The following is a 23,888-nucleotide window of genomic DNA, read 5'->3' on the forward strand; positions in this document are numbered from 1 at the left end:
ATGATAAACCCACAGCCAACATCATATTCATGGGCAAAAACTAAAACCATTTCCCCTAAGAACATGAACAAGACAGGGATGCTTTCACCACTCCTGTTCAACATAGTACTGGAAGTACTAGCCAATGCGATGAGACAAGAAGAAGAAATAAAAGGCATCCAATTTGGAAAAGAAGAAGTAAAACTGTCCTTATTTGCAGATGACATGATACTGTACATAGAAAACACTAAAGATTCCATCAAAAAATGATTAGACTTAATAACTGAATTCGGCAATGTAGCAGGATACAAAATTAACACCAAGAAATCTATGGCATTTCTATACACCAACAGTGAACTTACAGAAAAAGAGACTAAGAAAACAATCCCATTTACCATCGCACCAAAAAAATTAAGATACCTAGTAATAAACTTAACTAAGAAGGTACAAGACCTCTATTCAGAAAACTACAGGACATTGAAAAAAGAGATAGAGGAAGATATAAATAGATGGAAGAGCATACTGTGTTCATGGATTGGTAGAATCAACATCATTAAAATGTCTATACTACCCAAAGCAATCTATAGATTCAATGAACTCCCCATTAAAATACCAACGGCATATTTCACAGACCTAGAAAGAACTCTCCAAAAATTCATCTGGAATAAAAAAAGACCCCGAATAGCCACAGCAATCCTGAGAAAGAAGAACAAACTAGGAGGGATCTCAATACCAGATTTCAAGCTGTATTACAAATCCACTGTTCTCAAAACAGCCTGGTACTGGCACAAGAACAGGCATATAGAGCAATGGAATAGAATAGAGAATCCAGATATCGACCCAAACCACTGTGCACAATTAATATTTGACAAAGGAGGCATGAACATACAATGGAGTCAAGACAGTCTCTTCAATAAATGGTGTTGGGAAAATTGGATACATGCAAAAAAATGAAACTAGACCACCAACTTACACCATACACAAAGATAAACTCAAAGTGAATACAGGACTTAAACATAAGATGGGAAACCATAAAAATACTAGAATAATCCACAGGCACAGAAATCTCAGACATATGCCAAAGCAATTTCTTCACCGATACCACTCCTAGGGCAATGGAAACTAAAGAGAAAATAAACAAATGGGACTACATCAAAATAAAAAGCTTTTGCACAGCAAAAGAAACCATCAACAAAACAACAAGAAACTCCACTGTATGGGAGAGCATATTTGCAAATGTTATCACTGATAAAGGTTTAATATCCAACATTTACAGGGAACTCATACAACTCAATAAAAGGAAGATAAATGACTCAATAAAAAAATGGGCAACGGACCTAAATAGATTGTTTTGATATTAGACAGAAGGAAGGCCAACAGACATATGAAAACATGCTCAAAGTCACTAATTATCAGAGAGATGCAAATCAAAACGACAATGCGGTATCATGTCACACCTGTCAGAATGGCTATCATCAACAAATAAACAAAAGACAAGTGCTGGCGAGGATGCGGAGGGAAAAAAACCCTCATGCACTGCTGGTGGGAATGCAGACTGGTGCAGCCACTGTGGAGAATAGTATGGAGTTTCCTCAAAAAACTAAAAATGGAACTGCCATTTGACCCAGTAATCCCACTTCTAGGAATATATCACAAGAAACTAGAAACACCAATCAGAAAGGATATATGCACCCCTATGTTCATAGCAGCACAATTTACAATAGCTAAGATTTGGAAATAGCCTAAGTGCCCGTCAGCAGATGACTGGATCAGAAAACTATGGTTCATCTACACAATAGAATACTATGCTGCTATAAAAAAAGAAGGAATTCTTACCATTTGCAGCAGCCTGGATGGAACTGGAGAGCATTATGCTAAGTGAAATAAGCCAGTCAACGAAAGATAAATACCACATGATCTCACTCATTTATGGATAATAAAGAACATTATAACCTGATGAACAAAAAGATAGATACAGAGGCAGTAAAGCATCAAACAAACTGTCAAATTACAGCGGGATGGTTGGGGAGGTGTGGGGGAGATAAGAGATCAACCGAAGGACTTGTATGCATGCATATAAGCGTAACCAATGGACACAAGACACTGGGGGGTGAGGGAATGTTTGGGAGTGGGGTGGGGGTGAGAGCAATGGGAAGATATGTACACATGTAATACCTTAATCAATAAAAAATGATAAAAAATTATGAACAACAAATACATATCTACCCTGTTTCCCCGAAAATAAGACAGTGTCTTATATTAATTTTTGCCCCCAAAGACACGCTATGTCTTATTTTCAGGGGATGTCTTATTTTTCCATGAAGAAGAATACGGTACACATTTATTGTTAAATGAAAATAAAGGAAATTTATTACCTGTATACGGTACGGTAGTACGGTAGTTGTCAACACAAACCAGACAAACTGTGAATCCTACAGTATCAAGAATTTACTCATTTATTCAATGACAATCATGTCATCATATTCTGGAACATCATCATAACAATCCAATTCCTGAATTTCCTGGTGAATTTCTTGTGACTCCATTTCTTTCAGAATCAGTGGACCAAATCTCTCATGTTTAGCAATAGCACTGTCTTTAAATGAGTACTTCTTGTCAAGGTAGCCTGCTCGCAGTGCATTTGCAATGCAACTGTCAGTGATTTTCTCCCATGAATTCTTCACCCAAGTCACAACTTCTTGCAGTTTAGGTTTCACAAAGTTTCCACGCTGATTTCTCTCCATTCTATTTTCAATGTAGTCATTAATTTTCATGGGCAAATTGTCTTTGAATGGCTTGTTTATTGCAATATCAAGAGTCTGGAGATAGGCCGTCATTCCTGCGGGAATCATTACCTGATCTATTTTTCTTTCGTGAAGAAATGTCTTCATGTCTTTAGCGCGGTGAGTGCTGGCTGCATCCCAGACTAGCAGACCTCTTTGGCTCCCTCGCATAACAAGCGGCAGCATTAAATAGACCCACTTCCTTATAACTGCTTGTGTGGCCCAGGCTTTTTCAGTTTCAAGAATAAAAACGCCCAAAACACGTTCAATCTTTTCCTTCTTGCCCTTAGAAATGATTAAAGGTGGGATTTTAGTGCCATCCAGACGAATTGCCAAAATACAGGAAACACGTGCACTTTCGTAAGCAGTGGAGGGAATGTACGCTAAGGAGGCACCCCGCTATTCAATTGTTGTTTGAGATGATTGGCCCATAAACACTGCAGTTTCATCCATAGCAATCATGTTGGAAAGATTGTATTTAGAGAAGTCAGCATCATCAATAAAGGACTTGAATGCAAGTGCTCGCTTAATAACTTGAGTATCTTTCAACCTAAACAATGTTGTAGATCTTCTTAAAGACAGTTCACTTCACTGAAGGAAATTATCCAGCCAGTGTTGTGATGCTTTGAAGTCTTCGGAGGATATGTCAAACTGTGGTGCCATTGCAAGGGCAAATTCTTGAATCTGAGCCCTATTCACAACCAAAGCCTTTGCTCTCCTGTCAACAACCCATTCACAGATCAGGTCTTCCAGCTCGGAAAATAATGGTTGCCAACCTGATCCACACTTGCGCTTTTTAGAATTTCCCTTGTCCACTTGTTCAACGAAGTTACCATACTCTGCTTGCCATTTTCGGACCAACCGGATACTCAACATCTTCTCTTTGCAGAAAGCAGTAAGATTTTGGCCCCAAGAGTCTTCCACGATTCCTTTCTTGTACTCCACAGAGTAGCTTTTTCTTTTTGCGCTCATTTCTAGGGGTAAAAAAAAAAGGAATTGGGGTATCAAGGTGGGGGGAGGGGGATCACTCAAAATGACACAGGGGGGATCAGAGGGGGAAATCAAAATGGCACAGGAGAATCAGAGGGGGGATTACCATTTTAGTAACCCCTTTTGATCCTCCTGTATCATTTTGATTGCCCCCTCTGATCCTCCTGTGTCATTTTAAGTGATCCCCCTCCCCCCACCCCTGTGCCACTGAACACCTTCACCAGATATCCCCCCTACCCCTTTATCAGACATTTACCCCCTGGGGCCTGCCTGGGGACTGTCACTGGGCTTGCTGGGGCCTGGATCTGGGCTGGAGCAGGGTCTGCCACTGACTGAGAACCTTCAGTCATCATGAAGGCGGCTGCGAGCATCAGGTAGTGTCACCAGAGACAGACCAGCACTCACCACCTTCCGCGGCCCGTCCACTCTAATCCTCCTGTTCTTCTACAGGCATCTGCGAAAGTCTCCTCTCTCCAGCCCCGCACTCACGGCTCACTCCGACCTCCGCTCAGCCTCCACACAGCAGTGACGTCAGGACTCCGCGTAAGGTCACTGGTTGCTAGCCGCCAGTTTGGGCGGCCCTAGCGACCAGTTTACGGTAAATTAATTTTCATTCTGAGACAGAGCCTTGGGCCTTATTTTCGGGGGATGCCTTATATTTCACTCAGAAGGAAACCTGTAAGTAGGTCTTATTTTCAGAGGATGTTTTATTTTCGGGGAAACACGGTATCAACAAGTGAATCTAAAAATCAAGTGAATAAAAAATCTGATGAACAGAATAATCTGGTGAATAGAATCAGGGGCATAGAAAGGGAGTGGACTGACAATCCTCGGGGGGAAAGGGGTGTGGCGATGCGGAAAGAGACTGGACAAAAATCATACACCTATGGATGAAGACAGTGGCGGGGGGGAGGTAAGGGTGGGAACTGGTTGGAGGGGAGCTATGGGGGGAAAAAAGAGGAAGAACTGTAATAATCTGAACAATAAAGATTAAAAAATGCAATTTGGGAGGGGTCAAAGCTTCGTTAATAAATACTCATAAATGAGATAAACCAAAGGACTTGTATGCATGCATATAAGCATAACCAATGGACATAAGACACTGGAGGGGGGTGGTGAGGGCATGTGCTGGGGGGTAAAGGAGGCTGGGTCAATGGTGGAAAAAAGGAGACATATGTAAATTATTGTAATACTTTAAACAATAAAATTAAATTTAAAAAAGATACTCTTAAATGGTTACCTGTGTTGGTCAGGGTGTTTGTAGGTATTCAAGGACTATTTTTATATGAAGAAACCCATAGTACATATTTTCTTAACTGTATAAAACATTTGAGTAGTACCACAATTTATTAACAATGAGGGAAGGGATTAAAATTGAACATATGGTTTGTTTTACTAGAATTTAGAGCCTTTGTGCCAAGGCAAATTTGGGAGTGTGTTTTGTTTCTCTTTCATATTAGAAACAATAGTGTTAATCTTGTCAAGCACCGTGAGTTTATTTAGTAGTGTGAAATTCAGTAAGGATTAATAATCAGCTGCCTACATATACAAGTTTTCATGGCAATCAGACTGTCAAGAGAGCACTCTAGGTTGCAAAAGATACCCGTTACCAGATTTTTTTTTCTGGTAAAATAATCCAGTAACTCTTTTTTTAATATGTTTTTTTTTTTTTAATTTCAGAGAGAAAGGGAGAGGGAGAGAAAGATAGAAACATCAATGATGTGAGAAACTCATTTATCGGCTGCCTCTTGCACGCCTCACACTGGGGATCAAGCCTGCAACCCAGGCATGTGCCCCTGGCCAGAATCGAACCCAGGACCCTTCAGTTCATAGGCAGACACTATCCACTGAGCCAAACCGGCTAGGCAATCCAATAACAATTTTTAATGGAAGATATAATACCAAAAAGTTAGACAACTTAGACATGATTTGGTGATATAAGACATCAGGACTGTGCAGTGCCAAGTTAAGAGCAGAAAAAGGGTCTTTAAAAAGTGGTGAGTTCTAACTAGTAAGACTTTAAATTATAAGTAAAGCATTACCAAATTAGTATACCAGAGGTTAAAAAAGGAATGGGATTTAGGAAGACTGGATTTTTCTTTTGAAATTCAAACATCTCTAGTAACTAGAAAAGTTATTTTATAGAGGAATACACTAAATTTTTAAAATATAACAAATGACCTAGCAAGGCAACTTAAGTTTCAAGGCTAGAAAAACTATCGCTCTACCTTCCTGACATTACTTTAAACATAAGAATCACAATATAGTCCTAAAATCTCAAAACTAATATATTGAACATATTTTTGATCTGTGGGGCTTTCTGAAATAAGTTTTTAGAACTTTATTTTACAAGTGGGGAATGCACTTTTTTTTTTTTTTAATATATTTTATTGATATTTCACAGAGAGGAAGGGAGAGGGATAGAGAGCTAGAAACATCGATGAGAGAGAAACATCGATCAGCTGCCTCCTGCACACCTCCCACTGAGGATGTGCCCGCAACCAAGGTACATGCCCTTGACCGGAATCGAACCCGGGACCTTTCAGTCCGCAGGCCGACGCTCTATCCACTGAGCCAAACCGGTTTCGGCGGGAATGCACTTTTTAATTTTTACTAACTGTCAGCCTACAAATACAATTTAGACATTCCTATCTTCAAAGCAAAAATAAAAAAAAAAAAAATCATCAAAATAGGAGATTAGCAATAACTGCCTACAAATCTTACCTTGGCTTCTGACTTCCTCCTCATGACATTGGGAACATGAGTGATATGGGCACTCACTCAAATAATGGTTACACATGCAAGTTTTTTTTTATTGGTCTCCAAACCATTGGAATTTTATTTCAACCAAGGCTCTCTAAGCCTTCTTTATTTGTATACAACTCTAGGAAAAAACAGTTTTATCAATTTATGAATTAGAGGTCATGATCTAGGAAAATGATACTCTTCCAGTAAATAAATATATCAGTCATTTCAGAGGCACTTACGGCCTCTTTAATGCCCTATTCAGGACAAACCCTTTCCAATATTTAATTACCTGCGGAATCAAATTTAAGTGAAATAAAGTATTTATAAAGTAACCCATATCATGGGTATAATCTAGATGATCTTACCCTAAATTTATCCATTACTCCTCAATAAAGTACAGTGATTCCAGGTATATGTCCACAGATGCAATGATTTCCTTGGTCAGTGCAGAAATATAATTTGGACTTCCTCTAAGTACCTTTATCTGTCTACCCATGGAATAAACCTCCTTTTAGTTGCCCGATTTTGAATATATAATCCACAAGTTTACAACTTTTCCATTGACTACATTTCAATTTGTAATCAGGAAACATTTGAGAGAATGATATTATTTTATAGGTTAACTATTTTAAATTCATTGCTGGCCAAGTTAGTAGTAGTGGGCAGTTCTCTTGTAGAGAACAATTCCAAAACAATGAGTACATGGGCTGCTAGCTCAAATCAACAGGTTGTACCTCTTGCCCTTTTCCCTATATTTCAGGACCACATACTGCTTTATTGCCCATGGCCCAAACCACAAAGGATTGCTGGAAAGAAAAGGAATGTGTACAGCGCCAAAACATTTCAATGGCTAAGTTTTCAATAAAACTTATAACTGCTTAAAATAATCCTTTGAAATTTTCTTACTAGAATGAAACATGAGTTTTAGGAGAATTATTGATTTAGTTGAGGGTGAGGTAACAACAAGCAACAGTAATAGTATTTTCAAAAAGTATAACAATTTAGCAAAGAATACACATCAATTGATGTTCCCTAAGTTTTGTCAGTTTTAAAATGACTTTTTTTTAATTGCAAAGGAATAGGTTTAAACACAGAAAATAAAATATAGTTCAGTCCATTATCTACATATTCTTCATCTTGGCCATGAGATCTTCCAAGCTTTCACCAGAATCTTCCACTGTTACATCAGGAACAGAATCTTCTTGCTATCAACAAATGAGGGAAACATAGTGAAAAAATAACCACATAAAATTCTTGATGCTTAGAAATATATAATCAGTAAGCTTTAACCATCTTCTACAAGTTTACAAAGTCAACTTTCTTTAGTACATATGCCTTCTAATTTTTAGGAGAGACAAAGTTCTTTACTTTCCACACCAGTCTTTTGATTTACAAGGCAGTAATTTCAATATTCCTGCGATATCTACTAAAGTGGTACTTTTAAATGGTATTGTGGCTAAAACTACCAATTTAGAAATATGATATTTTCATTTAATCAAAATCTATTTGACTTGATCCATTAATAAGTGAACAAAACTATTTTATATTTGTTTTCAAACAGTTAAATTGTGCTGTGCATATGTCCATATTAGCACTGAATATATCTCTTTCAGACATCTTAATGCCTATAGTAAAATATGTAATACAGGAAGTGCTGTATTGGCATTATAAAGGATGAAGATGAAAGATAAACACTTTTTTTCATGTTATTTACTTATGGTAAATCATATTTTAGATGTACCTTTTGGGGAACTGTATAGGCCACTGTAATTCCTTCAGGTAAGTCAGGAACTGGACCTGAAGAATTTTTCAGTTCCTCTTCTGAAACTTCAGATACCAACTCAATACCTGTAGAGTTAAATTTGACCTTATTACAGTTTTTGAGGAACTTAAGCAATAACAACTCAAAACTTGTATAACATTAATTATAATGAGATTCCCTCCCATAAGAGATATGTCGTATGCTGCCATTTCCATTTATGAAAAGATTCCTACCCCACTCATTGTCTTCATGTATTATCTCTTCCTCTTCTTGAACAACCTCCTTTTTGGGCAGTGCTGCTACCTTTTTCTGTAGAAATCAAACAGTATCAATGTATTTTTATTCATTCTCAGTTCTCCCAAGCATTAATCAATAATTCAGGCAGGCTTTTTATCCTACCAAAAGCAAAAAAGGACTTTGAACACAATTTTCATTTGGAGGCATGGTGAATAAATTAAAAGTTTAAGGACCCAGAATCCAATTATCTTCAATTCCAAATCTAAATAATTTTTTTTCTTTTTTTAAGCTATTATGCTATGCAACATGTTCTCTCACACATTCTGACAGACTGGCATATACCTTATATTCTTCCTGCTGTTTCCTGCAATTTCTGTCATCGCACTGAGGATTTGGCTTCATGGACATAGTAGGAAAAAAATCCTGCATTGCATTGTATCCGAGGTAAAAACTAACAGTACCAAATTTTAACAGAAACCTAGAAAAACAAATCAAAGTAGACTTAAATAAAAGGATAAAAGTATTTTTAAAATCAGATTTTTAAAAAATTAAATCTTCATTGTTGAAAGTATCACATATGTTCCCCTTTTTCCCCCATTCTGTATCAAGGCACAAAGAAGACAAATTTATTCTCTTGTTTACAGGGCCTGGCTCATAAAAGATATTTGTTGAATGAAAGCAGGAAAGAAACCTCTTTCATCAGCCACAGAACTCTTTTTTGAACCTCTAATAAGGATAAAATGCTGCCAATTAAACTATGATTATGTCAACAACTTTAAAAAGCATGCTGATTTTAGAGAGATTAAAATGTAGAAGAATGATATATTAAAAATTCCTGAGATATGATACTAAATCTAACCAATTTAAAATATTTTATATAAAACTTACTATAAAGTTTACAATCTTAAATGCATAGTTCAATACATTTTTACAAATGTATTCACCCATGTAATCACTACCAGATCAAAATTATAGAACATTTCCAGTATGCCACAAAGCTTTCTGTGCTCCCTGCTGGTCAAATCTGATTCTTTTTAGAAAATCATGTATATAAGATAAACAACAAAAGGAAAAATATTTGCAAATTTATGTTCTTTTTTAATGTTTTTAGAGAAAGAGAAACATCAATCTTTGTTTCATTGGTTGATTCTTGTTTTTTAAATTTTATTTATTGACTGATTTTTAGAGAAAGGAAGAGAGGAGGAGAAAAAGAAACATCAATTTGTTGTTCCACATATTTATGCATTCATTGGTTGTTTCTTATATGTGCCCTGACAGGGGATCGAACCTGAAACCTTGGTGTATCAGGATATCACACTAACCAACTGAGCTACTCAACCAGGGTGTAAATGTATGTTCTTAATATACATCAAGGAAAAACAAAAAAAAATTTGAGCAGAGAATATGAGCAAATAATTCACACAAAAGTACAAGTGCTCAAATTATCACAAATAACAAAGTTGAAAGAGATACCCATTCTTCACCTATTAGATTCACCAAGATTAAAGAGTTTTACAATATCAAATTATATCAAAGATGTGGGTGGACTAGGTACTCCTACACTGTGATGGAAATGTACAATCCCGTTGAAAGAAAAATTTAGTAATATGTGAAAAAAATTTTGCATAAGCCCAGAAACTCCACTCCTAAAAATTACAACTGTACAAAAATCTAGTATACAAAGATATATGAAAAGCTATTGTTTGCAGCATTATTAATAACTTAAAATCGGTAAGCAGCCTAAATGTCCATCAATAGAAGGCTTATACTATAAATATGACACGTAAGAGAGTAATTTATAGCCATGATTTCCCCCTTTTCATATTATTCTATGAAATGTTTAGATAGTTTGCACAAGCTATGAAATAGCTCTAGACATCTGCCTTACTAGTTCTTATGTATGTTTTTTACAATATCTTTGCTGGTGGTGGACACTTCTGGTATCAGAGTGCCTCCCTATAGCGTGTTGCAGTTTGTTCTTATATTGGAGGTTTAGGAAATATAACTAAGCTTATTAGAATTGCAACAAAAAATGGCCTGAGAAAGGGAACACCTAAAGGAGTTGTACTTTTAATTAAGTGTGAATTGATTAAAAAACTCTTTGACATTAATTTTAGCTGTAAAGAAACCTTTGTCCTTTTTAGTTATAGTCTAAGTCAATGATTTTCAACTGGTGTGTTGTGATAATTTTTTTTTAAATACGTTTTTATGACTTTAGAGAGAAAGAGGAAGGGAGAGAGGGGGAAAAGAAGAAAAAAAACATTGATGAGAGAGAAGCATTCATTGGCTGCCTCCTGCATGCCATCAAGCCTGCAATAGGGTATGTGCCCTGACCAGGAATGGAATCGGTGACCTCTTGGTGCACAGGACAACACCCAACCAACTGAGCCACGCTACCAGGGCTGCAAGAATTTTTAAAACATGCAATACCTGTCCATTTAAGTTATGGCTAGTAAGGTATATTACACACAAATAAAAAGTATATGATATTATACATAGTATATAAAATAAAAATATACGTATACCTAAAACTAAATTTTAAAAACTAAATTAAATACTTTGCTGGAAGTTCCTATATTTTTTTTTTAAATATATTTTTATTGATTTTTTACAGAGAGGAAAGGAGAGGGATAGAGAGCCAGAAACATCGACGAGAGAGAAACATCCATCAGCTGCCTCCTGCACACCCCCCACTGGGGACGTGCCCGCAACCAAGGTACATGCCCTTGACCGGAATCGAACCTGGGACCCTTCAGTCCGCAGGCCGACGCTCTATCCACTGAGCCAAACCGGTTAGGGCAGTAGTTCCTATATTTAAAGTACTTCATGAAGTATCTTTTTTTTTAATCAAAACAAATAAGACTATTCAGAAAAATTAACCTTCACTCACTTTAACACATTTTGTACCAAGATCCCAGCAACCACGCCCATAGTGGTGGGAAGACTGGCTGCACAAACACCCTCTCGTTTCAGTGTCTTTTCATCAATATTTGCAGCAACTACAAGTGGCGGGGCACACTACATGAAAAAGAATAAAAGAAAATATATTTCAATGAAAGGGAAAAAGTATGTGTTCCAAGTAGCAGTTAATCATATTCAAAGTCTGTTTTTCTTTGAACTGTAATACATATTCAATGCCCCTAGGAACTCTTGTATTTAGTGAAAAATAACCCAAAATTAATTATACATACCGCAAAACAAGCAGATTCTCCAGGAATTATAAGCTGTATGTGCCCTGAAACTGCATTTTCACTGACCCCAGACTCCATCCATGTTTGTCCAAGTTCATTACAAGCCTTGGTAGAAGTAGACAAAAATAAAGAACATAAAAGAGCAAGCTGTAAGTTACCATAATTTCTTTTCATGAAAAAGTGGCATTTAACTAAATGGATTACCATGGATTTTTTAAAGTTAATTTTCAGAATAAAAAAATAAAGTTGTAAATAATGGAATTCCTTAGCAATTGTCACACTCTGTTTAAAATAAACTCACAGGTCTGGGGAGAGGTCAATGAGGGGGGGGGAAAGGAAACATATGTAATACTTTCAACAATAAAGAATTAAAATTTTTAAAAATAATCCTATCTAATAAAAGAGTAATATGCAAAAAAAAATCACTCTGCCACGCCCACAAGCCAATCAGGAGTGAGTATGCAAATTAACCCAACCAAGATGGCTGTGGCCACAGAGAGAGCAGGAGGGAGGCTTGGGTTTCCCCAGCGATGGAGAAAGCCAAGTTTCTGCAGCCCTGGCCCGCTTTGGCCTCCGCTTAAGGCTACAAAGTTTCAATTATAGAAGATACATAAATCCCAACAGAAATGGCTGCCACCACAGGCGAGCAGAAAGCTTGGCTCCACTCCAAGCTACAAAGTTTCAAACTTTAGAAGACCAGGCCTGCAAGGGAGGGCAGTTGTGGGCGATCAAGCCTGCAGGGGAGGGCAGTTAGGGGTGACCAGGGCAGAGGAGGGAAGTTGGGGGCAAAGAGGCTGAAAGGGGAGCAGTTAGATATCAATCAGGCTGGCAGGGGAGTGGTTAGGGGGTGATCAGGCTGGCAGGCAGAAACGGTTAGGGGCAATCAGGAAGGCAGGCAAGCGAGCAGTTCGGAGCCAGCAGTCCTGGATTGTGAGGGGGATGTCCGACTGCCTGTTTAGACCTGATCCCACTGGGGCAGTCGGACATCCCTCAAGGGGCCCCAGACTGGAGAGGGTGCAGGCTGGGCTGAGGGACACCCCCCTCCCCGCCACCCCGTGCACGAATTTCGTGCACCGGGCCTCTAGTAAATAAATAAAAATAAAATAAACTGACAGGTAAGTAGTCAATAAATATCTAATTAAATTAAGTCTATTGGATTTCTTACTACATTAATGTAAAACTTCATTTTTCTAAAATTATTTCAGCAACAAAAATGCAAAACTTCATTTGAAAAGCTGAAAACACAAAGAAAAGAATTCAGTTTTATTTTTCAGAAACCATGTATAAAGGCAATTTATATATATTTATATCTTTACTGAAAAGTAAAGTAACAAAAGTTAAAACCAAAGCTGACCAAGAGTATTATAAGATATTCATTTATTTTAAAAATTGTACATCACAACTATCTGCTATTTTATAGTTTCCTCTATTGGCATCAGAGAGTAGGATATTGAAACCTATGCCACAATAGCAAGGCTAAGCAGGTCCCACAGCCATTAGAAAACATTTCAAAAGTAGGCTAAGGGAACATTAAAAATAAGTAAAACACATTATAAAAGGGTTTAGATGCAGAACTATTTTTAGGGTGGGAAATATATACTGATAGAAGATAAAGAATAGATAAATCCATGAGGGTAACATTTTACACAGTAGGAATACTCACTGTATTTATTGTCATTCGAGCTTCAAAATTATCCACACAGCTAAGAACTAGGTCAACAGGTTTTCCATCTTCTAATCCACCATTACTAGGCAAAGGAAATAAATGTTATTTGAAAAAAATCAGGGCACAAAATACATTCTAATTAGACTTTATTTGTTCAGTCACACATTTACTATTTCAGTAAATAAGTATAATTATAATATACTAAGTATTTAATATTAAAGATCCAGTATATATAGAGTATTGAGTAGTTATTAGGAATATAACATCAATGATAGTATAGTACTTTTTACACAAGATCTACAAGGATGCAAGTATAAAGTCTGTTTACAAAAGTTACCATTTACCTATTAGCTTTCAGACTTTTATTCAAATGTAATGAGTTAATTGAATACAATTCATTATTTTAGTGGTGTCACAAGATTCTCTGCAGAAAACCACTTTCAGACAGAAATATATTCTAGAACACAAAATGTACAATTGAGGATTCCTTGTTATACTATTATAACAATAGGGGTTTTTGGTTAGTTTTTCTTTTGTTGTTACCATTGTATTTTGGACAATATATACTTTTTACTGAGCTCCCAGTATGTAAAAATTACACAAAAATTAACTCTTCTAAAAACAAAACTATGTTTTATTCTACCAATGCATAGAATTAATCATCAGCACATTTTCTATAAAACTTGTTTAACTGAGCTGGACATGTGCAAAATATTCATAAATAAAATTTTACCTTATTCTATCCATGAAATGTTGAAAGTTTTCTACTGTGGTTATATTATAGTTGTGTACTTCAAAAAGAACATCAGGATTAATGTTCCTAAGAGGGGAAAAAGGAATGATTATAGTAGGAATAGTAAGAGAAAGCAAGAAAAAGTACTAAAGATCATTTAACAGAGATCAGAGAAATGGAATTTAAGCTTTCCAAAGAAAATCCTGTCCTCTTCTACCTCTTTTGTCCCACATCAAGGACTACATTCAAGGACTAGGTTTATAATGTGTAGATAATCAGAAAGCTTACAAAAATGTTCCCACAGCCTGTGAACTGGAAATTAAGTCTCATCCCCTTTGTTAGCTACATTTCAGCCTGACAAAAGAGCTCCTTTGTTCCTTATTCAATTCAGTGCAGTATGTTTGGGCTCACAAAGAAAATTCCTAGAGCAAGGGTCGGCCACTTATGGCCTTTCCATCAAAATTGACCTGCCACCTATTTTTGTAAGGTCTGCAAGCTAATAATGGCTTTTACATTTTTAAATGGGTGCAAAAAAGAAAGTCAAAAGAACAATCATTTCATGACATGTAAAAAATATATAAAATTTTAATTTCAGAGCCATAAAGTTTTATTGGAGCAGATCCATGCTCATTCATTTTTATATTGCCTAAAGATGCTATTACACTGTAAGTGCATAGTTGAGCAGTTTTGACAGAAACCATACGGCCCTCAAAGCCTAAAGTATTTACTATCTAGTTCTATAAAGAAAAAGGTTGCCAACCCAGATCCAAGAGGTAAGAGAATTCTTTGCAGAAGTGAAACCTGCATTCCTGTAGAGAAAAATTCAGGTCCATTTATGCATTAGATTAACTCATACCAAATACACAAAGATTTCACTAAATAGAGTCTTTAATTGCTATTCCACTTACCTCAAAGTATGTTCTGCTGCTTGAACTTTACTTAATCCTGCTTGATGAGGTTGGAAGAAAAGTCTATTCATATTGGCCAGTTCCACCTTGTCATAGTCAAAGAGTAGTAACTAAAATGAAAATAGTGATATTCTGATGAAAAACATAAGAAAGAATGAACTGGTGGGTTTTACATTTGATGGGTTTAACAGTTTGGCAGTAACAATAAACTCTGAAACTCTAGGTGCCATATATTAACTCATTCAATGCCCATATGAGGTAAGCATGTAGATACTATTATCCTCATTTTAGAAAGAACTAGGACACTTGCTCAAAAACCACTCAGCTAATCTGCAACAGAAAGGGATTTGAATTCAAACATGCTCAATGCAGCATCTGTACCCTAACCACAATGCTGTCCTGACTCTCTAAATTATTTGCTAAGAAATTAATGTTCAGCCGAAACTGGTTTGGCTCAGTGGATAGAGCATCGGCCTGTGGACTGAAAGGTCCCGGGTTCGATTCCGGTCAAGGGCATGTACCTTGGTTGCGGGCACATCCTCGGTGGGAGGTGTGCAGGAGGCAGCTGATCGATGTTTCTCTCTCATCGATGTTTCTAGCTCTCTATCCCTCTCCCTTCCTCTCTGTGAAATAGCAATAAAATATATTTAAAAAAAGAAATTAATGTTCATTTCATTTCATTCCTATTTTTGCTAAAAGCCAAGAACCCATTAAATAAATAAAATTTTTCAACAAGAAAAATATGAATGCCATAACTTAAAACTATAGTAAAGCATGACTCCTTTTGTGAATCTGACACTACATATACAACCATGCCATGGCTAAAGCATTATTCCAAATAGAATTACTAACCAACCACTTAATTATTGTTTCCTGCTATATATTTAGAAATGTCACACACACACACACACACTTTAAAATGACCAAAAGATCCCATTTCTTATCAGAACAGGTTGGACCCAAGGATTTCCAAGTTCCCTTCCTTGGTCTAAAATTCTGTGACTTTGTAATACAGTTCTCAGCATCCTAAACTTAACAGTAACAACAAAAATGGTATTTTCTTCTTCTCACTACAGAAACACTAACCTGGCCCATAAAAACAGCATGTAAGTAACCCTTAAAATCTTGCTAGAAAAGATATCACTTATGACCCCTATGATAATTTTAACCCTGGAGTCTCCAAAATATGATTTATTTAAGCTCCTTCAACAATATTTACTAGATTAGGCCAAGCATTAAGTCTGAGTTTCGGCCTTATAGCTGGTTTATGAATAAGTTGCAGGAAATCCTAAATTTGGGGACAAGAAGTGTGACTCTGCCACTAATTAGCTCCAATCATGAATAATAAGTCACTTTCACATTTTAGGGCTGTATCCTCATCTATAAAATAAAGCAGCTGATACGGATCTGGTAATCCAGGGTGTGCTGGGGATTCTGAAAACTTTCAGGAATAAGACTTGGTCTCTGAGTCTTCAATCTTCCACTTCCCTACTTCATGAATTAGCTTCTTTTTTTTTATCTGTTTTACACATTGGAGAAAGAGTTCTGAAATTTACCTATGTGTAGATCCTTAACATACAACCTTGAGGGCACACTGGAATCACTTAGGAAGTTTTTAAAAAATACAGATGTCTGGGTCCCATTCCCAGAGATTCTGATTAACTTTTCATGGGGTGCAGTGTGGACATCAGAATTTTTTTAAACTTCTCAGGTAATTCTAATTACAGCAGTGTCTGATAATCACTGTTCTAGATCCTTGCTACTCATAATATGGCCTAGGCTAGCAATATCAGCATTACCTAAAGCTAGTTAGAAATACGGAAGCACTTCCCCAACTTTAGTATGCATATGAATCATCTGGCAATCTTGTTAAAATTCTGATTCATGTCTGGGGTGGGCCTGGGAGTCTTTATTTCTAACAAGCTCCCAGATGATGTTGATGCTACTACTTCAGGGACCTGCCTTTGAGTAGCAAAGATCCAGAGATTCTTAAAGTGCCATTCCTGGAATAACATCAGAATCACTTGGGAACTTGTTAAAAATTAAAATTCTTAGATCCACCTGAAACCTACAGGATCAAAACCACTAAGGTAGGGTCTGGCAATCTGTGGTTTAATAAGCCTTCCAAGAGCTTCTAATGCACACTCAAACCTGAAAATCATGGATCTTCATGATCTGTACTATCCTTGGTCAGTCAACTATAAGCAACTATTGGCTGGCTTTTGTAAGCCTCTATACAGACTTTGAAATGTTAATAAACATTTTTAGTATTTTGATGTTGTCTTTTCTATATTGATAAATGAGTGCCAACTTTGAAATCACTTTCCTTTAAAAATCTGGTGCATGGAATAAACCAACATATTAAAAAATATTGATAAACTTTATGGGAAAGTGCATGCTTTAAATGATAAATTAAAGGGTATACATTTGTGGAAAGCTCATGTATTCAACCACTATATATTTAACATCATGGACTCAAGATTTATAAGCCTAAGATTGGTAGACTGATACCTAGTATAAGGTCACTTCTCCTTCTCATCCACAATCTAAACCAATTTTAGAAAAAAATAAACATATATATATATATATATATATATATATATATATGTATATATATATGAATTAAAAAACATCTGGAGCATTCTCCAGTTCAATTTCAAACACTTAAGTCCAAATTGTTTATATATTACGCCAAACAAAAATGTTCCTGAACACAATTAGGTAGTCCTTGTTTTTAATCAGCAATAATATCAGCTTTCAATTTGGTGGGGTTATGTCTTAACCCCCTTGGGTAGAAAGAAAAATCTGAATAAATACACCACAAATCAATAAACCATCAGTAATGGGCTGGGGGGGGGGGGGAGGGAGATTATAATTTGTACCTGATTTACTCCAGAAGTGAGTAGTTTTCTACATGATAGGCAAAGAGAAATGTTTTTACCTTACCAATGCCACATCTTGTCAGCATTTCAGCAGTCACACTACCAACTCCACCAACACCTACTATTGCTACAGCAAAGGTACGAATTTTCTGTAAAATTCAAAATTATGTATGTCTTAGTTAATAAGTCTTTCTCAAAAATTATTTTAATTTATTGAAATCATGTTCAAAAATTTGGAAAGGTTTATCATACCTCATAGTCGCTTACAATTCCCATTCGTTTCAATGCCATCAGGCGGCTTAAAACAAAGGAAAAAAAATGTTTTAAAGGTTACACAATCTTAGTGACATAGGTAAACATACATCACAGAAAATAGACTCCTAAAGTCAATCATTACTAATCTTTTAAAAGAGGAGAAATCTTTTCATCAGTTCAGTTTTACCAGATGAAACTAAATCAATGGGGCAGCTTTAAGAACACTAATGCCTGAATACACTTCCAGCCCATGCATCAAGATTTTTTAAATTGGAAATAATTTTCCCTCAACATTTCTAAGATACGACTTCAGTGTCTTCTAGCTTCTGGAATTTTATGATGTGCCCTAGTGTGAATCTATTTTCATCCATTGTGCTGAGTACTTAGTGGACACTATCAAATTGTTTTTCAGTTCTGGGAAATTTCCTTGAATTTGATGATTTCCTTTTTGGTTTGTTTTTCCTGGATTATCTTTCTGGAATTCCTATTATTTGCAAGTTGGACCACTTGGACTGGTCCTCTACTCTTATTTCCTTTCTTCTATTTTCCATCATTTTAGTTTCCTACTCTATTAGCTGTATTTTTTTTTCAACTTTATTTTCCAATCTTTCTATTGAAATTTTCGTTTTTACTATTCTCCATTTTCAAGAATTCTTTTTAATAATCTGGTGTTTTTTTGTTTGTTAGCACCTTGTTCTGTTTCATTTACAACACACCATCCCTCATCTAGGGATAATGATAATGTTGGGGATGTGTTATTTTGTCTTGTTGTGGGTTTTTTTTTGTTGTTGTTTTTGTGTGTGTGTGTTTTATGTTAGGAACTTCTCTCATCCTTGTTCTGCTCATATTTAAGAATCAGACATTAATAAAGATGTGGGCAATGCTTGTTTGACTTTGGGCTTCACCATAAGGTGATCTGGTTGAGCTATTTAGCTGAAATCCACAATATTACTGTCTTTCAGTCTTTCTTCTTGGTTCTATCAACTTCTCTGGAGAAAATTCTTTCATTTTCTAGCCTGAAAGGTGTTTATGGCTGTTCGTTTGGGGGTGTTAAGTAGAAGAGCAAGGCTGGGAGTCATTGCACTCAGTATGTAAATAAAGACCTGTTTCAATTAATAGAAATCCTCCATTTTATTCCCTCCAATGAGTAAATCTCTAGTCTTCTCTTTTGGTAGGGAAGAGGCATTAGCATTAGCTCAGCTACAAAAAGTGAAGTAGGAAACCTGGGCTCTGTTTCTTCAACAGATTTTCAATCATATCTTTTCTAGCCCTACCTTAAATCTTTCTAGAAGTACCTGTGCCCAATCCTGAGCCTTTGGGGAATTCTGTGGTGTAAACTGGATTACAAGCTTGAGAATCAACTTCTTTAGATCCATTAAATCAGTTATCAGTCATCCATCACTCTTCTATTTCTAAAACTTTGTTACTATAATCTTCAAGTACAGGAACCTAACCATCCTCATTATTAATAGAAACCCTCTGTTTTTTCAATGGGGATTATTCTTTTATAAAATTCCTTTACTGTCATCTTGGTGGGATTGGGTAGACAAGAATAATAAATGCCTGTGATCAATCTGCCATCTTTACCTTGATGCTGTCTTTAATCTTCATAAATAACCCTAGAAAAATGTATTGCAATCCCCTTTTACAAATGAGAAAAAAGATTCAGGTTGACTTGGCCAAGATTGGCTAAATGGCAAATAAGTATTCAGAGCTGAGTTTTTATTTTACTTTTTTTACTGATTTTTTTTATTTTATTGATTTTTTACGGAGAGAAAGGGATAGGGATAGAGAGTTAGAAACATCAATGAGAGAGAAACATCGATCAGCTGCCTCCTGCACACTCCCCACTGGGGATGTGCCCGCAACCAAGGTACATGCCCTTGACCAGAATCGAACCTCGGACCCTTCAGTCCGCAGGCTGACGCTCTATCCACTGAGCCAAACTGGTTAGGGCCAGAGCTGAGTTTTTAAACTAGCATTTGAAACCAGGTTTTCTAACTTTAAAGCCTCTGCTCCCCTTTCAATTTTCTCCATATGCTTATAATTATATTCTAAAACACATAATTTTAGTTACTTGTGTTATTTGATCATTTCACAACCACTGAGTTTCTCAAATTAAAGCCAAAGGTCTTTGAGGGTCCGAGGCTTCCTTTTATATTTCTTTTGTATCACTTAATGCAATTAAAATGAAGCTGAGCACTTACAAACCCCCCTCCTATATTTTTTTGATAACCCTGAACTTTATAATTCCTACTATTCATATTGCAATCCTATGTTTACCTTTCTATATATCTCACACTCACCTGGTAATCTCTGGAGGGAAACGACCATGTCTACTTTGTATTCCCAGTGTCTATGCATAAGAGATATTCAATAAATGGTAGATAATATCATCCAGGAGGCTGGAGATGAAACGGTGTTCACTAAATACAGTATTTGCTAAACAAACAATTCAAAAAATTAAGGCTGACGTTTATCAAACACCCATGTACTAGTGAAGAGCTTTGGGTGACAACTGCCATTTCTTACACAGCAGTTTAAATAAAGACTAAGAAATAAGAAAATACTAAATGTTTAGATTTGAGTTCTGAAAGTGTGATTATTACAATGTCAACGGGTCGTCTCATGTTAAAACAATGTCTGAAAAATGAATCTAAATATATCATCTACATCTCTTTGCTTTTCATTCTTTCATTTGTAAAATTAGAAAATGTTTAAGGATGCCGAATGGAATAGTTTCCACTCGTTCTGGTTAGAGATGTCCGTTCATGCTTACTCAAACTCTTAAAAATGTTGATCATAAACTCTTCCTGTTTGGCAACACAATTAAAATACATGCACCCTCCTTAAAGAAAAAGAGCAACAATAACACCTTTCCTGTTTCACCTACTTTAAAACTTTTCACCTACTTTAAAAACTATCCAATTTTTTAGCCACACTACTTAGTGGCTTATTTCTTTTTAATGGGGAGACAGTTCCATGTGAACTTTGAGCAGGCCTGGCCTTTTTATGTACCACTAGTTACATGACCCCAAGGCAAGTCACAGCAGCTCTCCACGCCTCCATGTTCTCACCTATAAAAAGGAGGTAAAATAACAGTAGCCATCTCCTAGGGTTGTGGTGAGGCGGAAAATGCTTGGGTGACAACGCATGCATGAAAAGTACTAGTGAAAGCTCAGGTAATGTCAGTGTGGGTCCTGAACAATAAAGTCTTGTACAAAGCTTCGCATGCATGTACAAGCTAGTCTAAGAATTGTACGTATACTGAGGTTTCCAATACACAGTACTCACAACTCTGACAGAGACAGATATCACTATTCTCCCCTCGCCCAAGGTTACGCAGCTACTAAGAGTGGGGATGGGAATCCAATGAGGCTGACGCTCCAGTCCTTCCCTAACCACGGCGCGGTATTCGGCTTTCGGAATTAACAAACCTTCTTAGGACGCGAGAAGGAAAGAGGAGGCAGATCTCGTAAAATCCAATAGCTTCAGAGCTAAACAAGCTCTGCCCACCACGGCCCCAATGGAGAAGCCTTTATGAGACTCGAAGTTTACGTTTAGCGGATTTTATACTGATGTCACCTTCTGCAAGTTGTTCCTGTGGGTTTTATGGGACCGACTAATAGAGCCAGGGGCGGCAGGAAACTGGACACGTGTCCTGGGCAGGCACGGGAGCGGTACCATATGGCTGATTCACTTGTGTTTTTTTTGTTTGTTAGTTTGTTTTAAGAGAAATAACATCTTTGACCAGTACTAAGGTCTTGCCTTGTCTGTTTGGAACAAGGGGAGGGAGGTGGGAGGCCGCGTGAGCAGGACCGGGGGAGCGCCCCACTCCTGGCCACTCGGAGAAGTCGACCTCGCCCCTCACGCCCGCCTCCGACCCGCGGTCACCTGTAGGGGTTGGAGTCCACCACCTCCGGGCTCATCTTCTCGATGCGGGCGCGGCCGCCTCCTCCGTCGCCGCCCCCCAGGGCCCGCCGACTTCTTTCTTGGGCCAGTTCCCGCTCCAGCTCCTCAACCCGCTGCTGCAGCCGCTCCACAGACTCGGCCATGGCTGGGACTCCGGCAGCCAACGCTCCCTGCCCCAGCCGTCGCCGCCGCCGCCGCCCCACGCTGACAGGGTTGCTGGCCCGTAAGGAGTATCTAAGGGGGCACCAAGCGGCCCCCTAGCCCAGAACCCTGGGGAAGTGCTCCCAGCGCCTCACGGAAAGACACGTCTCCGCCACTCCCGCGGGCGTCCCGCGGTACCACTTCCGGTTGCAGTCACCGCTCCTTCTCAGAAAACACACACCCACATACACACACAAAACCCACCCACCCCTTTTAACTTGTCTCCTTTGCCGGATCCTAAGAGACCAGGCCTCAGCAGGACCAAGGTCCTAAGCGTCCAGAGCGGGCGGCCGGCGATATTGCCATTTCGAGTGGACGGCTCAGAGAAACACCAGGAACTTTGATTCCTGGGCTCGAGGTCCAAACGGACCCTTTTCTGAAGCGGACCCTATAGGTCTTCCGCAACAGGTTTAGAGGTGGCAGAGGCCTCTGCGTTCTTATTTGCCGGTAGCGACAGACGCGGCTTTGCTGGCTTTAAAATTGAGGTCTCCAATTCTGAGGCTGACTGCTCATTTAATATCCAAACACAAGAGAGGTTCTCCGGACATTTCCCAAGCACCGCCGAAATCACCAGGATTCAGCGGGCCAGTGTTGCTCAGCAACTGTGCCTAACTCGTGTGTGATTGGCTGGAGCCGGACCGGGCGAAGGCGGGCCTCGTCCCAGGCCACGCCCACTTGGCTATAAAGTTATCTCTCGGCACCGAAAGTGTCTGTGGGTTTCCTGGCGGCCGTCATGGAGAGCCGAGACTCCCGCGAGCCAGGAGCCGCCGAAGTGCTGCCGCGGCACAAGTTCGACTGCAGGCCCTTGGAGGCCTACCTCAGCCAGCACTTGCCCGGCTTTGGGGCCGAGCCCGAGGCCAAGCTGACCATTGCCCAGTACAGGTATCGCCACTAGCCTCCTCCTTCTCCTCCAGTCGAAACAAATCTGTGCTTCGTGCTTTTCTCCCTTTGGCCCTGGGTGGGTTCCCAATGCTCCGCCACCCCAGTTTCTTCTCCTATAAGTACACACTCTGCAGGCGGGAGCTGGCATTGCATTCGGGGAATTTCCAATTCGCGGCCAATAATGGAAGAGAGCCTAGTCACGATTCCAACTATGAGAAGGAATCTCTGTTCAAGGATCCAATTATGTGTCTCGGGGATTCACTGAGGCTTGGAAGCTCTGTGGGGTATACAGAGGCCTTCGCTCAACTTTTGTTCTATAACCATTAACTTCCTCCCTTCCCTCCCCCGCACCGAGAAACAAGTGTTATTCCTTTATAATTGGCCATATTCTCGGAGGTTTAATGGCCCCAGCTGGGAGATTCGAATTCTAATGGCAGATCTTCCACTTGGCAAACCACACCACCACTTTGGGCTTTGGTTCTCTTTGAAGTGAGGGAATTGAACTGAAAGACAATCCTGACAGTACTGTTTTCCACCTTGAATCTGGCCCTAGTCTGATGTTTTATAATAGAAATTGTTTTAAGAAATACTTTACTCTAAAAATAGTATTTTGATAAACAGAGAGGTAGAAAAAAAAAGTTCTGGCTTTAAGAAAATTAGATCTGCCAGTTACTGACTGGGAATTTAAATATCTAAAATAACAAAAGCATAATATGCTAATTAGACTGGAAGGTCTTCCAGGTGCTCTAGTGTTACATA

At 38.1% G+C, this 23,888-nt stretch overlaps 2 protein-coding genes across 2 annotated transcripts in view; one reads left to right on the forward strand and one right to left on the reverse strand.

Annotated features, from left to right (window-relative positions):
* Positions 1-5,424: 5,424 nt before the first annotated feature.
* Positions 5,425-22,656, reverse strand: UBA5 (ubiquitin like modifier activating enzyme 5). Its single transcript, XM_080673732.1, has 12 exons — positions 22,029-22,656; positions 18,132-18,177; positions 17,939-18,028; positions 14,998-15,107; positions 14,090-14,176; positions 13,354-13,438; positions 11,691-11,795; positions 11,390-11,517; positions 8,842-8,977; positions 8,496-8,571; positions 8,242-8,348; positions 5,425-7,705 (listed from the first exon to the last, which is right to left on the reverse strand). The coding sequence occupies exons 1-12, from the start codon at positions 22,187-22,189 to the stop codon at positions 7,622-7,624; spliced, it is 1,215 nt and encodes a 404-aa protein (XP_080529858.1). The 5' UTR covers positions 22,190-22,656; the 3' UTR covers positions 5,425-7,621.
* Positions 22,618-23,888, forward strand: part of ACAD11 (acyl-CoA dehydrogenase family member 11) — an 88,517-nt gene continuing 87,246 nt past the window's right edge. The window contains exon 1 of the mRNA XM_080673731.1: positions 22,618-23,129. Coding sequence (XP_080529857.1) covers positions 22,981-23,129 — 149 coding nt within the window. The 5' untranslated portion in view covers positions 22,618-22,980. The remainder of the gene's footprint in view (positions 23,130-23,888) is intronic.

Source organism: Plecotus auritus (assembly GCF_963455305.1).
Source record: "Plecotus auritus genome assembly, chromosome: 6".
NCBI lineage: Eukaryota > Metazoa > Chordata > Mammalia > Chiroptera > Vespertilionidae > Plecotus > Plecotus auritus.